The sequence below is a fragment of the Mustela nivalis genome (genome assembly GCF_964662115.1).
Source record: "Mustela nivalis genome assembly, chromosome: 12".
Taxonomy (NCBI): Eukaryota; Metazoa; Chordata; class Mammalia; order Carnivora; family Mustelidae; genus Mustela; species Mustela nivalis.
In genome coordinates, this window is record NC_139031.1 from 16,363,887 (window position 1) to 16,380,151 (window position 16,265).

The 16,265-nt window shown below is 36.7% G+C and overlaps 1 protein-coding gene across 1 annotated transcript in view; it reads left to right on the plus strand.

Moving 5' to 3' along the window:
- MTPN (myotrophin) overlaps positions 1-16,265 on the plus strand; it is a 56,502-nt gene that overhangs the window by 30,209 nt on the left and 10,028 nt on the right. Inside the window, exons 2-3 of the mRNA XM_082693292.1 lie at positions 5,101-5,214; positions 5,935-6,018. Coding sequence (XP_082549418.1) covers positions 5,101-5,214; positions 5,935-6,018 — 198 coding nt within the window. The remainder of the gene's footprint in view (positions 1-5,100; positions 5,215-5,934; positions 6,019-16,265) is intronic.

The following is a 16,265-nucleotide window of genomic DNA, read 5'->3' on the forward strand; positions in this document are numbered from 1 at the left end:
TGTTTAGAATTTGTGTTCATGAGGGAAGAATGCCTGTAGCATTCTTTTGTTTTGTTTTGTTGTAGTGATCTTCTGTATCATCATTGTCGCATTTTGAAGAGTAATGCTGACCTCATAAAATCTTCTGGAAGAAGATTGGTATTACTCTTTTTCTTAAATGTTTGGTAGAATTTACCAGTGTAGCCCTCTAGGGCCTGGGAGTTTCTTTGTGGAAAGATCATCAGTAAATAAAGTCTGATATTAGCACTTTGTGTATTCACTCTTTTTTTTTTTTTAAGATTTTGTTTATTTATTTGACAGAGAGAGACACAGTGAGAGAGGGAACACAAGCAAGGGGACTGGGAGAGGGAGAAGCAGGCTTCCTGTGCTGCTGGATCTCAGAACCCTGGGATCATGACCTTAGCCCAAGGCACTTAATGACTGAGTCACCCGGGCGCCCCCAGTCTTTATTTTTCTGATCACTCTGGTTAGATATATATCAATTATATTGACCTTAGAGAATCAGCTTTTGATTTCTATTCCTTTTTTGTTTTCCGTTTCGTTTGTTCCTGCTTTTTTATTTTTCCCTCTGGCTTACTTTGAATTTAATTTTCCTTTTTATAAAAATAAAGTTTATTTTTTGGAGCATACTTAGGTTCACAGCAAAATTGAGCAGAAGGTACAGGGATTTCCATAAACCTTTCTTCTTCTCCCTAGTTTTAAGTTTTTATTTAAATTCCAGTTAACATACAATGTAATATTAATTTCACATGTACAATATAGTAATTCAGCATTTCCGTGTATCACCCTGTGTTCATTCCAAGTGTGGTTCTTAATCCCCATCACCTGCTTCATCATTCCCCCCACCTCTGCTCTGGTAACCATCAGTTTGTTCTCTGTAGTTAAGTCCGTTTCTTGGTTTGCCCTTCTCCCCTTTTTTTTTAACCTGTACTCATTGTTTGCTTGCTTGCTTGTTTCTTAAATGCAAATGAGTGAAATCATACGGTATTTTTCTTTCTCCAGCTAGTTTATTTCACTTAGCATAATACTCTCTGGGTTGGGGGGGGTGTGTGTGTGTGTGTGAGATACTCTCTAGTTAAGGTGAAAGTACAAAAATCATTATTTTGAGGCCTTCCTACTTTACCAGTACAGATCTTTTAGTATTACAAATTTCTCTTTGAATATAGCTTTTGCTAAGGCTCCACAGAAGAGGATCTTTTTTTTCCTGTCCATCATACAAAGCCTTTCTGATATTGTCATCTTTTGTCTGCTAAAATAAGAGTTGTAAAGATATGTCTGCAGGGATAAAGGATAAAGTTTAAACTTATGACTCCATTTCATATGCATTTCCATACTTAGACTAAGTGGGAAGATGCCACTTACTTTGATTCAAGAATGTATCTTTTTGACGAAGTCCTCTTATTGATTACCTACTACAAGCAGTACTTTCTTTTCATGAAAAAAGCACCTATCCAGTTAATGTTCTCTAGCTAATATTAGTAATGGAAAGGAAATACTAATAATATAAGGAAAAATATATTTGAGAGTCACTGAAGCAGTATTTCCGTTTGCCTCAGAGGCTCTCATTTGTGCAGTTGTGAGTAAAGGCTAAAGTGGCATATCAAGTTGCCCTTACTATTTAAATTTGTTTCCAAATACCAAGTATATAACATTAAGTCATACCTTTAAATCTCGAGCATTATGCAGAAACCTGCCTTACTCAGTTTGGATGATCTTTTAGTGCTAGTATAAACCAACATCAGGGTCCACAGAAATAGTAGCTGACCTTTATTAAACATTTTATACTGTGTCAGAAACTGTTAAACTGCACGAAGTGGCTTAATGATGCACTAAAACCTTGTGAGGTCTAAGCATTTTTATTCCCATTTTATAGATAAGGAAATGGATTTGGAAAATAACCAGTCTAAGGTCCCATACTACAAATAAGTAGTAGAGTTGAAGCTTCAACCCCATCTGCAGTGACTTTAAGCATGTTGTACACCTTTCTTCTGTACCCATATAGAGTGTGTTTGAAAGAACAGCTTTTAATGGCCATGGAATGATAGGGTTCTGAACATCTTGATTCAGAATATGGTTTGATAAGTAGTTGACCATACCAGGGTAAGTTGAGAAAATAAATTCCTTCAGACATGTTGCCACTCTGAAAATCTGAACTTTGTTTAAGAAAGATGGGCAGATACTGAGTTGGAGGCAACGTGAGTTTAGATCTCACTTGTTAACTAAGCCACAGTAAATTAATTAGTTAACCTGATTTAGCTTCAGGCTTTTCATTTATTAGATAGAGACTTTCTCCTTTAAGGTTGGTTTAAATATTAGAGATTGGGTGTCTAGCACAGTACCAAATCCATAGTAGCTGGTCAGCAAAGAGGCTGGTTGTATTTGTTACTCTTAGAATCTTCTCAGTGAATGAAAAGTTTTTTTGAGGCCTTCATGACCCACTCCCCATCCATCACCAAGATTAAGTCCTGGTCTTCTTCTTCTTTTTTTTTATTTTAATTTAATTTTATTTTTTTAGCGTTCCAGGATTCATTGTTTATGTACCACATTTGGGCTCCATGCGATACGTGCCCTCCTTAATATCCACCACCAGGCTCACCTAGCCCCCCACCACCTTCCCCTCCAAAACACTCAGTTTGTTTCTCAGAGTCCACAGTCTCTCATGGTTTTTCTCCCCCTCTGATTTCCCCCAACTCCCTTCTCCTCTCCTTCACCCAGTGTCCTCTGTGTTATTCCTTGCACTCCACCAATAAGTGAAACGATATGATAATTGACTCTCTCTGCTTGACTTAATTTCACTCAGCATAATCTCCAGTCCCATCCGTGTTGATAAAGTTGGGTATTCATTATTTCTGATGGAGGCATAATATTCCATTGTATATATGGACCATATCTTCTTTATCCATTTGTCTGTTGAAGGGCATCTTGGCTCTTCCCAGTTTGGCGACTGTGGTCATTGCTGCTATGGGGGTACAGATGGCCCTTATTTTCACTGCATCTGTATCTTTGGGGTAGATACCCAGTAGTGCAATAGCAGCATCATAGGGTAGCTCTATTTTTAATGTCTTAAGGAATCTCCACACTATTTTCCAAAGTAGCTGCACGAACTTGCATTCCCACCAATGGTGTAAGAGGGTTCCCCTTTCTCCACATCCTCTCCAACACTTGTTGTTTACTGTCTTATTAATTTTGACCATTCTGACTGATGTAAAGTGGTATGTCAGTGTGGTTTTGATTTGACTCTCCCTGATGGCTAATGATGATTAACATTTTTTCATGTGTCTATTAGCCATTTGGAGAAGTGTCTGTTCACATCTTCTGCCCACTTTTTGACGTGACTATCTGTTTTGTGTGTGTTGAATTTGAGGAATTCTTTATAGATCTTGGATATCACCCTTTGTCTGTACTGTCATTTTTTAATATCCTCTCCCATTCCATTGGTTGCCTCTTTGTTTTGTTGACTGTTTCCTTTGCTGTGCAGAAGCTTGTGATCTTGTTAAAGTCCCAAAAGTTCATTTTCTCTTTTGTTTCCTTTGCCTTTGGAGACGTGTCTTGAAAGAAGTTGTTGTTGAAGAGGTTGCTGCCTATGTCCTCCTCTAGGGTTTTGATAGATTCCTGCCTCACGTTGAGTTCTTTTACCCATTTCAAGTTTATCTTTGTATATGGTGTAAGAGAACAGTCAAGTTTCATTCTTCTATACATAGCTGTCCAATTTTCCCAGCACCATTTATTGAAGAGACTGTTTTTTTTCCACTGTATATTTTTTCCTGCTTTGTCGAAGATTAGTTGACCATAGAGTTGTAGGTCTGTTTCTGGGCTCTCTACTGTGTTCCACTGGTCTGTGTGTCTGTTTTTGTGTCAGTACCATGCTGTCTTGGTGATCACAGCTTTGTAGTAAAGTTTGAAATCAGGCAATGTGATGCCCCCAGTTTTTTCTTTTTCAACATATCGTAGCAATTTGGGGTCTCTTTTGGTTCCATACAAATTTTAGGATTGTTTGTTCCAGCTCTTTGAAAAATGCTGGTGGAATTTTGATTGGAATGGCATTGAAAGTATAGATTGCTGTTGGCAGTATAGACATTTTAACAATGTTTATTCTTCCGATGCATGATGCTTTTCCATCTTTTTATGTCTTCTTCAATTTCTTTCATGAGTGTTCTGTAGTTCTCGTGTACAGATCCTTTACCTCTTTTGGTTAGGTATATTCCAAGGTATCTTATGGTTCTTGGTGCTATGGCAAATGGAATCGAGTCTCTAATTTCCCTTTCTGTATTTTCATTGTTAGTATATAAGAAAGCAACTGATTTCTGTGCATTGATTTTGTATCCTGCCACGTTACTGAATTGCTGCATGAGTTCGAGTAGTTTGGGGTGGAGTCTAAGTCCTGTTCTTCTGATAGTATTTGTACAGCACTGAGTTCCTTTCCTTTGTAACAGTTATGTTTTGATTTTTTTTTTTTTTTTTTTTGGTGTAAGTATTTTGTGTGTGTGTGGTTTTTGTTAACATTGTTTAATTATGTGACTTTTTGATTAATATCTTCTTCCCCACACAAGATGGTTAGTTCCATCCAATCAGAAGCCATGTCTGATTTTGTTCACCTTTGTCTCTGTGCATGGTGCCTGCCATATAGTGGGGCTTTAGTAAATGTTAAATGAAGGAAATGATTCTTAGTAGCAATACTAACTACCTTGTGATAATGATGTCTGCTTCCTTCAAAGTCATGATTCTTTTCCTTGAATTATAATACATGTCCTGTGATAAGCATGAACTCTCAGTATTTGAACTTACCAGTGTTCTGTGGTCACATCTTGACATTATGCTGACTGAACTCCTTAGAGTACAGTAAAGTATTTCATGACAGTTAGCCTTATTGTCTGTTGTTTTCAGTTTGGCTAGACATGATTGAATTACCTTCATACTGTATGTGTGCTACTATGCAGAATTTAATTTCAACTTCTTTGTCACTTATTTCACCTCACAAAAAATGTAACTGTTTCATGAAATTCTAATGATTTAAGAAGGGAAGAATACCAGGTATTTTCATGTTCCGTCTTCAGTCTACCATCCATCTAAATATCATTTTTATTTGGCTTCTCTTATAAGGGAGAAGATGTCAACCGGACACTAGAAGGTGGAAGGAAGCCTCTTCATTATGCAGCAGACTGTGGGCAGCTTGAAATCCTGGAATTTCTGCTGCTGAAAGGAGCAGATATTAATGTATGTAGAGAACAGTGTCATTTTAGAAAAAAAAAAATTTGTTGTATGCCCTGAATAATATTTTCTATAGGCTTGTAAAATAAGAATAAAAAGTCTAAAATTATACCAAATTTCCTGTAACTTAGAATTTTTTTAAAAATAAGCAGCACAGACTTTTAAAACTATAGGTAGCAAATGGCTAGCGTGCAGTGGAGGACTTTGCAGTCCTAGGATAAATCCAGATTGGAGTTTTGGACAAAGGTCAATAGGCAGAAGGTCAGATGAGAGCAGTCATCTCCCGGCTTTTGCCTTTTATAGCTTTTCAGACTTTTGGACAAATGTTTAAGTAAGGGGACACCATGTCACCTGGCCCCATTGTATCAGTCTTTTACCTCTTTAGCAGCTAATTTCTACCCACCTCTTCCCTTCCTGGACCTCACTGACATTCCTACAATAGTGAGAACTTGGGGCTCAAAGAGGTTAAATAATCAATACAATAAGTGGTAGAGTCAAGGTCTGAGTTGAGGTCAAAACCCTGTGCCCTGTACTTCACTGCACTGATACCCAAGGAGATATTTCTTATGGGCTTGGGCCTTGGCCGCTGTCTAAGTAGTGGGAAATTTATAGCTATGAAGCAATTTCATGTAACAAGGCAAATAGGAAAACATTGAGAGTTCTCTAAATAAATCTAGAAGGAAGGGAGAAATGAAAAATAAAGTTTTTTATCTCATTATTTCATAGGCTCCAGATAAACATCATATTACCCCTCTTCTGTCTGCTGTCTATGAAGGTCATGTTTCCTGTGTGAAATTACTTCTGTCAAAGGTGAGGTCAATTGCTAATTGTTTTTAAGTTTTTATTTAAAATTCCACTTAGTTGATGTACAGTGTAATATTAGCTTCGAGTGTACAATATAGCGATTCAGTACTTGCATACAACACCTGGTGCTCGCCACAAGTGTGCTCCTTTATCCCTATCACGGATGTCCCCCATCCCACAACCCTCCTCCCTTCTGGTAACGCAGCAGTTTGTTCTCTATAGTGAGGAGTCTACTTCTTGGTTTGCCGCTCTTTTTTCTCCTCTTTGCTGGTTTGTTTTTGTTTCTTAAATTCCACAAATGAGTGAAATCATAGTATTTGTCTTTCTCCGACTCATTTTGCTTAGCATAATACTAACACCATATGTATTGTTGCAAATGGCAAGATTTCATTCTTCTCATGGCTGAGTAATATTCCACTGTGTATATGTGTGTTTGTATAGACATCTTCCTTATCCGTTCTTCAGTTGTTGGACATTTGGCCTGTTTCCATAATTCAGCTATTGTGGATAATGCCACTGTAAACATCGGGTGTGTGTATCGCTTTGAATTAGTATTTTTATATTCTTTGGGTAAATATCTAGTAGTCAATTCGCTGAATCATAAGGTAGTTGTATTTTTAACTTATGAGGAACCTCCATACCATTTTCCAGAGTGGCTGCACCAGTTTGCTTTCCCACTAACAGCGTGCAAGGATGCCCCTTTCTCCACATCCTCCCAACACCTGTTGTTTCTTGTGTTGTTGGTTTTAGCCATTCTGACAGGTATAAGGTGATATCTCATTGTAACTTTGATTTGCATTTCCCTGATGAAAAGATGTTTAACATCACCTGTCTTGTGTCTGTTGTCCATCTGGATGTTGTCTTTGGAAAAATGTTAGCTCATGTCTTCTGCCCATTTTTAGTCAGATTATTCATTTCTGGGTTTTAGGTTTTGTAAGTTCCTTATCTTCTCCCATCATGTAGGCTGCCTTTTCGCATTGTTGATCATTTCCTTTGCTGTGCAGAACCTTTTTAGTTTAATGTAGTCCCAAGACTTTATTTTTGCTTTTGTTTCCCTTCCCTCAAGAGACATATCTAGAAAGTTGCTATGGCCAGTGTCAAATTACTGCCTATGTTCTCTTTTAGGATTATTACGGTTTCAGGTCTCACATTTAGGTCTCTCATTCATTTTGAATTGATTTTTATGTATGGTATAATAAAGTGGTCCAGTTTCTTTCTTTTGGATGTTACTGTCCAGTTTTCCCAACATTGTGTGTTGAAGACACTGTCTTTTTTCCCACTGGATATTCTCTCTCTTGCTTTGTCGAAGATTAATTGTCCATATAGTTGTGGGTTCATTTCTGGGTATTCTCTTCTATTCCATTGATCTGTGTGTCTATTTTTGGGCCAGCACCATACTGTTTTGGTTACTGCGGCTTTGTAATATAACTTGAAGTCTGGATTTGTGGTTGCCTCCAGCTTTGTTTTTCTTTTTCGGTGCTGCTTCGGCTATTCGGGGTCTTTCATGGTTCCATACAAATATTAGGATTCTTTGTTCTAGCTCTGTGAATAATGCCGTTGATACTTTGATAGGGACTGCATTGAATGGGTATATTGTTTTGGGTAGTATAGACATTTCAACAAATATTTGTTCTCCTAATCCATGAGCATGGGATGTCTTATCATTTCTTTGTGTCATCTTCGGTTGCTTTCATTGGTTTTTGTAGCTTTCAGAGTACAGGTCTTTTACCTCTTCGGTGAGGTTTATTCCTAGGTGTCCTATTATTTTTTATCTCAGTTGCTAATTTTTATTGTTTTTTTTTTTTTTTTCAATTACTTTTTGACTATTTAGGCTAAGTATATGGTTGGTCAGTTAAATTGTGTGTGGCATCAAGGATAGAAAACTAGAGGCAGTATTTAAAATTGAGGTCTAGAACAAGTGTTATTTCCAAATAGCTGGTCCACAAACTGTTAACCAGTTCATGATGGATAAGGAGCTTGAGCTAAACTCTAAGTCAGTCCAGTCTCCTTTATCAAGAATATCTTGCTATGAGTAAACAAGTTAGCTGAACTAAGCATTATACTTAGTGATGTAGATAATGTCCTAGACTACTAAGTTTGCAGACTGGTGCTAAGTTCACAAACTGCACTTTGAGTAGCCCTGGTATGAAATGTGTAAGCTTCATTTTCTGTTGTACATACCGAGTGAGATTATTAGAGGCAGTTTGCTATAAATAAGGACCCTCCACGTCATCTGGTGTCTTGATATGCTTGTGGTCCTGTTAAGTTTGGAATTTTCCAGTGTTAACTCTAAGATGGGGTTCAAATTCCAGTCTCAACAAACCAGTCAGTTGCAAATGATGGAAGACAAGATCTTTATAAAACAGGGCACCAGTATTAATCCCAAGCTTATCATTTTATGACATACTCTAGAAAATACGGTTTGTAGCATTTCACTTGGGTTTTTAAAGTAAGTCCTGCTAAAGGAAGAAAGATACCGAAATTAAATGAGTAAATGGATATAAAGTATTTTGCCACAGTACCTGACAAATGATCGATAAATAGTGGCTCCTATTTTAACTAAGACTGAAGAGGATTTTATGCTTCATAGATTTAAAAAAATTAGGAAGGAAGGCTAGCACATTTGTCTCTTAACTCTATTGATAATTTTTTGAAGATTTTAAGGATTTAAACTGTTCTGAATGCAGTTAATTCAAGTTCTCTTTTTCCCCCCCATAGCCGCATGTTAAACACCATTACTAAATTTCATTAAGTGTGTGGTTGTTACTGGCTTGGGGTTGGGTTTTTATTTTGGTAGAGGAGGTATAAATCAAGAGTAATTTTTAGATACTACACATTATACTGATATGAATGATGTGGTTCTTCCAAAGCCAAACAAATGAAAATATCATTCTTGGTCACTGCAGTTGATCCAGAATCTGTGGTAGGATGTGCTCACAGAGATAACTAGTCATTCTGTCTTCCTCCTCCCTGTCCATTCCTCCCCCACACCCATGGAAAGATTCTTTTGAAAGCTGACAGCTTCTGAAAGTCTTCCTTTAATCACTACTCTGTGAAGCGTTTCACTTGCCCCACCTGCCTTTGAGTCTGCCAAAATGCAAGGCTTGGTGGCTGACTCCCTTGCTGTGGGAAGTACAGAATAAAAATACCTTATTTTTCTCCTCAAAATTTAAAAAAAAAAAAAAAAGTACCTTTGAAAAGTACTGGACCATTTCATCCCTGGGAAAATATTTTTGCTTACCATATTCAGAACTGTTTGTCACAGGCTACAAGTATTGATTTACAGTTTGTTAAAGATTTATATAATTCCAATATTTTATTAGTTAGAATTCTTTATATTGCACGTAACTAAATCCAGCTCAGATAGGCTTAAACAGTAAGAAGACCTTGTTGACTCACATACCTACAGTTGAGGCCCACAGCCTGACCCTGGGGCTTAAGCCATATTACCAGGATCTGATTTCGCTTTGCTTCTCAGCTCTGTTCCTCAGCATGGACTTAATTTCATTCCCCTGGCCTCAACCTGTCTGCTGAGTGTATAGTAAAAGAAACAGTAATAATACTGTCTTATAAATTTGAAAATTACTAAGTAAATCTTAAAGTTCTCATCACAAGAAAAAAAACTATGTGAGGAGGTGATAGATGTTAACTAAACTTTAGTGTAATAATCATTTCGCAATATATGCATGTATCAAAGCAAACTAATACAACTCTAATACAAATGTTATATGTCAATTACAGCCCAATATGTCAATTACAGCCCAAAATATAAATTTGTAAGTCAGAATAAAAGATAAAACAGGATTTCTTCCCCCTCTCCTTTGTCTCTCTTTCCCTGATATTTTTTGATGCAGCTCAGGTTTTGTTCTCTGAAAATAAAAACCTAATTAAAAAATTAAATTAAGGGGTGCCTGGGTGGCTCAGTGGGTTAAAGCCTCTGCCTTCGGCTCAGGTCATGATCTCAGGGTCCTGGGATGGAGCCCCGCATCAGGCTCTCTGCTCAGCAGGGAGCCTGCTTTCCCCTCTCTCTGCCTGCCTCTCTGCCTACTTGTGATCTCTGTCTGTCAAATAAATAAATAAAATCTTTTTTAAAAAATTAAAAAAACTATAAAGGAATCTTTTTTAGCTTAGGCTCTGTGATCATTAAATGAGATGCTCCTAAGCATGCTCTTTCTTTTTAGCCATATCTTATACTCTGTTTCTTTCTGATAAGCCCCTCTTTCTCCACGGGAGAAACAAAAGAGTTACTGTTTTGCTAGAGAAGTCCCAAACCATGGTTGGTATTCCTTACTTCCAAAGCATGATGCTCCAGGTCGTTGAGACATTGCTGTAAGATTCCATTTTCTGCCTTGATTTGCATGTACATTAGGCCCTAATATGTTTTCTTAGAAAGGTCTCTGTAATTATATACAATGTTGCTACATTATTGAATGTAAGTTGGTTGTTTGACTTTTAACTAGCTTATTTTTTCTTTCACTTGTGACTCTAATACTGTTCTTTTGTTTGTGTCTGAGCCTTGATTTCTGAAGGTAAGTGACGTTCAGAGACAGCTCTGTTAATGGCAGATGAATTGTACCCATGCAGAGCTGTTATTTTAGATGAAAGGGGTTTTTTTTACCGTTATGAAAGCATAGTAAAATTCAGTTCTGCTTTTTCAAAATTACTTTGATTTTTTATTATTGCATAAGCTTCTTTAATGGATACCCTATAGTTTTGTTAGCCAAATACTTTTTTGGAAATTGATTGTGCTCTTTCAGAAATCCTTCGTTGCTAAAATAAGGCTATTCCAGAGCACTTTTTTGTTGTTGTTGTTGTTGTTGTTAAAATCAATATTTCTATTACGAAATCTGGTTCTGCCTTTTGTCAAAAGTTTGAATCCTTATCGATTATTACGAATTCATTTTAAAAGTATTTAGTTTGAAAAGTTTATCAAATTGACATTTATAATATATTATCCCGCTGATGTATCATTAGTATAAGAAAAAAGCCAAAGTAAACGAAGTTGAAAACTCAGTAAGATTACAACCCATAGGGGTAAAAAGAAAGAAAAACCACAAAAACGAAAGAGAGTTAGTAGAACATTCAGAATCAAACTATGTGATATGCTAGATCACTTACTGGACAAGTTTTTTTGTTTCTAATTTAATGCAATGGAAGATGAAGTTTATGACCCATGTGGGAATTAGAAACATTTACTTCTTGATTGGAATGTCCGTATAGCAGAAGAAGAAGCTAATATCTGTGGAGAACATAATATGTACAGGCACTTTGTTTATCTTATCACCTTTAATTTCTGTCAACCCAAATATATAGGTATAATCATCTCCATATTATGGATAAGGAAACCATTTGGCTCACGACGGTTAAGTATCTACCCAATGTTAAACAAAATACAATGGAATTAAGATTTGTTCCAGGATTATGACTCAGAAGTCCATGTTCTTTCCCTATCAGAATTACAGGGAGGGACAGTTACAAGAATGAAACACATTTATTTCTGTAGATAAAGTTATTTGGCCCAATCTTTTATTTTTGATCTAATAATAATTTTTTTAAAAAGATCAATACACATGGGACTTCTACTTCAAGATTGAGGTACGAGCACATGCCATGGTATCCCCTTTTTCCCTCCTATGACAGAAAAGTGGTTTTTAAAATGAATGAATCAGTATTTGCTTTGGAACATAAGCAGGGCTCCATTAGAGAAGTTATAATGAATCCTTGAGACACAGAAAGCAGAGGGGATGGGGTTGAAGAAGAAAACGTTCCCTGAAATGAGCAAGAGAGTATTGAAAAGGTAGGAGCTGATCCAAGACTGCTCTAAGCCCAGAAGTGGTGAGCATCCTGAGTAACAAACAAGTGAATATTTGGATTCACTTCAGGAAGAAACAGATTTCAACCCAAAGAGAAAAACTGAGATGCAAGAAGGATCAGAATCAAGAAATTAATCTGTGAATAAATCTAAATGAATATGAAAATACAAAGCAAACACTGAAGTTAAAAAAATAAGCTACTATAGGATTATTAAATAACAACCTATAAGATGGAAAGGAGTACTTGAAAAACATCGTATAAAACTGGGGAGAAGAGACCAGGGAAAGGACACAGGTGAAACAGGTTAAAATGCAGGCCCAAGAGGCATCCTGGGAAATGTAGCAGTAGCAGAGGAGGAAGCAGCCCAAAGCGAGAGTATGAAACAAACTTCTGCATAGAACCAGCAGCAACCAGACAGCACAGCAGTCCATGAAAAGGCCAAGCCTAATTGACGCCAGCTTGTTTTTATCAAAACAAAACAGACTGTTGAAGTATATATTATTTTGAATTGTAATTTTCTCAGTTGAATAAGGTTTTTTGTTTGGTTGGGCTTTTACCCTAAAAAATCTCAACCAGGAAATGTGAGGAGTAAAAGGGATATTTAAAAGGTGGAAAAGAAAAAAAAAAAAAATATATATATATATATATATATATATATCCTATAGTCTAGAGGTTGGCACACGTTTTCTTACAGTCATGTATGCCTTTCTAGACGATGTGGTCACTGGAGCTCTATCTAACGCAGCCAAGGACAAACTAAAACAAGTACAGGAGTTTGTATGGATTCACAGAAAACCTGAATAGCAAGGCATTCTTGAGAAAGAACAAAGCTGGAGGCATCCTAACCCTTGATTCCAAGATAAATATCCCAAAGCTATAATGAAACACTGTGGTACTGTCACAGAAATACACATTCTGTTCAGTGGAACAGAATAGAGTCCAGAAACAAACCCGTGCTTAATATGATCAATAAACCTATGACTGAGGAGGCAAAAATATACAATGAGGAAAAGAAAGTGTCCAAAACATGATGCTGGGGAAACTGCACAATTACAGAAGAGTGAAACTGGACCACTTTCTTATATCAAGTGCAAAAAATAAACCCAGAATGGAATAAAGACCTATAAATGGGACTTGAAATTTCCCAGAAAAAAAAAGTAGTAATCTTTTTGACATTGGCCTTAGCAACATTTTTCTAAGGCAAGGGAAACAAAAATAAACTCTTAGAACTACACTAAAATAAAAAGCCTTTGCACGGTGAAAGGCACTATTAACAAAATGAGAAGGCAGCCTACCGAAAGATTTAAAAATTATATATTCAATAAGGGGTAAATATCCAAATTATATAAACATACAGCTTAACACCAAAAACATCCAAGTAATCAAATAGACATTTTTCCAAAGAATGCATGTAGATGGCCAGCAGACACATGAAGGGATGCTCAGTATCACTAATCATTAGAGAAATGTAAAATTAAAACCACAATGAGATAACAATACCTTATACCAGTCAGAATGGCTAGTATCAGAAAGATAAGGAATAACAAGTGTTGTCAAGGACATGGAAAGAAAATAACTTTTGTGCATCATTGGTGGAAACATAAATTGATACAGCTATTGTGGAAAATAATATGGTGGTTTCTTAGAAAAATTAAAAGTAGAAATACCATATGATCCAATAATTCCACTACTGGGTATTTACCCAGAAGAGACTCAAACATTAATACAGAAAGGTATGTGCACTCCTGTGGTTATGACAGCATTATTTACAGTAGCCAAGATATGGAAGCAGTCTACTGTCCATACAGAGATAAATGAATAAAGGATACACACACACACACACAATGGAATATTAGCCATAAAAAGGAAAGAAATCTTGCCATTTGCAACATGGACAGATGTAGAATGTAGAGGGTATTAATGGTAAGTGAAATCATAGACAAATACCATATGATTTCACTTATATTTGGAATCTAAGAAGCAAAACAAAGCATGAACCAGACCCATAATTACAGAGAACAAGCTGGTGGTTGTCAGAGGGGACGGGGCAGGAGGATGGGCAAAATGGGTGAAGGGGAATGGGAGTACTGGCTTCCGGCTGTGGAATGTAGATGTCACGGGGATGAAAGGTATAGCACAGGAATATTGTCAGGGGCATTGTGATAGGCTTATATGGTGACAGGTGGTAGCTACACTTTCAGTGAGCAAACCATGATGTATAGAGTTGTCCAGTCACTATGTTGTGTACCTGAAACATATGTAACATTGTATGTCAACTATAGTTGTAAAAAAGCTGCAATGGAGAAAGGACAGGCATGGCTGCATGCATTCCAGTAAAACTTTACTTACAAAAGCAAGCATCTGGGTCATAGTTTGCACACTCCTGTTATAGCTCATGAATAGTTTGGAATTTATAGCACATCATTTTAAAACACCAACCCTCAGTGGGAAAGTGATCTTTCCTAAGTGATACAAGTTGAGAATGTATCTATCATTCTGGGTACTTTCACTCACCTATGTTAATACTTATTTGTTGAAAAGTTTTATTACCAGTTAATGGAGCTAAACAAGAGCTTATAGGACAGTGATCTGGAATTTTCCTTGTTTATTACTGATCTTCCTGACTAAAATCTCATCAATAGCATTGTTTCATGAAGACCTTAGTTAGAAGAGGGTTAATCATGAAATGATGCTCTTGAATTTTATTATTAGCCAGTGGACTCTCGTAAGCCCAAAATTCATTTCTTTCCCACAGCTATATATATTTTGGTATCTTAATTTTCTGAGAGAAAGTTTGCCTGTAGCATTAATACACTGTCATGTTAGGCATTTCCTATAATATTTTTATGATATATATTATCTAACATATAGCAACATTTCTATATTAATACTAAAATTCCTTATAATTTATGCAATATCTTATAATTTATGTAATTGATAATTGGATTTTAAGAAGTGTCCTTGTTTCCTAATCCTGAGGAAAACCCCTTCTAAATAAACCACTGTGGTGAAAGGGAAATATTTAAATGTTTACTTCTATTCCTCTTTCAAAGATGTTAAGTTTACTATAATTTTGTAGACGGGTAAGCTGAGTCATCTACTCTGGTGTGTGTTCCTATTTTGTCCCCACGTAAGTACACATCGCTATTAAAAATTACCACTCAACTTCTGTGAAAATAAGAATTCTTTTAAATAAATAGAAAAAGTTGTACCCTGGCACGTGAGAATGAAGATCTTGTAAATTGAAAATGTAATCCAAGTTTTTAAAACATGGTAATTACAGTTTTCCTAGACTAACAAACCTATAGCATATTTCAATTGTTATTATACACGGTCATTTGTTACTAGTGGTAATTAGCACAGTAAGCTGTATCTGAGAGGAAGAAAGCCAAAGAAACTTGGGCTCTTTTTGTTTTCCATGACTTCTCTGCTTCACTGTGTCAACGAAGTTCCCTCCTTAGCTGGACGTATCTGCTCTAACCGTATGACAGGTGACCGCTGATATGCAACACTAATTGTAGTGACTCCTAGCTGTTGCAGACAACTGATATCTCTGCTCCTGTTTGAGTAGAACAAATGAGATACCTTCCTCTTATGAAGCTATTAGTGTTTTATGGACAGTTGGTCTAAAGAGTAAAAAATACTTTACATCAGTTTAAGAAAATTTAGAAGACCATCTTATAACATTGATGTTTTTGCTAAACATATTGGCATTGTATTTTTAAAATGCAGCAGCCACTTAATGATAAAAACTGAATACCCCTCTCAAATACCAGCATTGTCAAATTTTCAAAGTGACTGTGGTACAGATTTGCTACTGTATGGAGAATCTAATGGATAAGAGCCAGAGATTGGGAAGTCCCCCTTCTCAGCAGAGACAAGTCCATGCTTGCAGGTAGAACCATTTTTCACTCTAATTACTCCTTGCTCCACCCCCAGTAGAACTTAGACAGCTTTACATACCCTCAAGCAGAGATGCTCTGATTGCTCAGAACCCCCGAGTTCTGTTCCATTTCACAGGGGCAAGTCTGGCTTTAAAAATGCTTTAGGACAGATGACTCTCAAAGAACCCAGCCATGCCTTTCTGAATTGCCAGAATTAATACAGCCACAAATTTTACTGCCTCAAATGAAGAAATCAGTTGTTACACTGTTTAATGTTTCCTGAGTCTCATACAGATACACCCATGGTAAGCTAGTTTTTTTCCCATTTAGATCTTTTAGTCTGGGGTCATTATTGAATAGTTTTTGTCACGGGTGTATACTGGGGCTCTGCTGCTTCCACACCAAAACCCCCCTACCCCACCCTGTCCAGTGTAGCTCTCAGTTCTGCTTCTTAATAGCTTTTGTGGTTTTGAGCAAGTTCCTTCACATGTAAGCCTGGTGAGTGTTCTCTCCTGCAGCACGGAGCCAGCACAATAGTTCCCCCCACCCCCCATC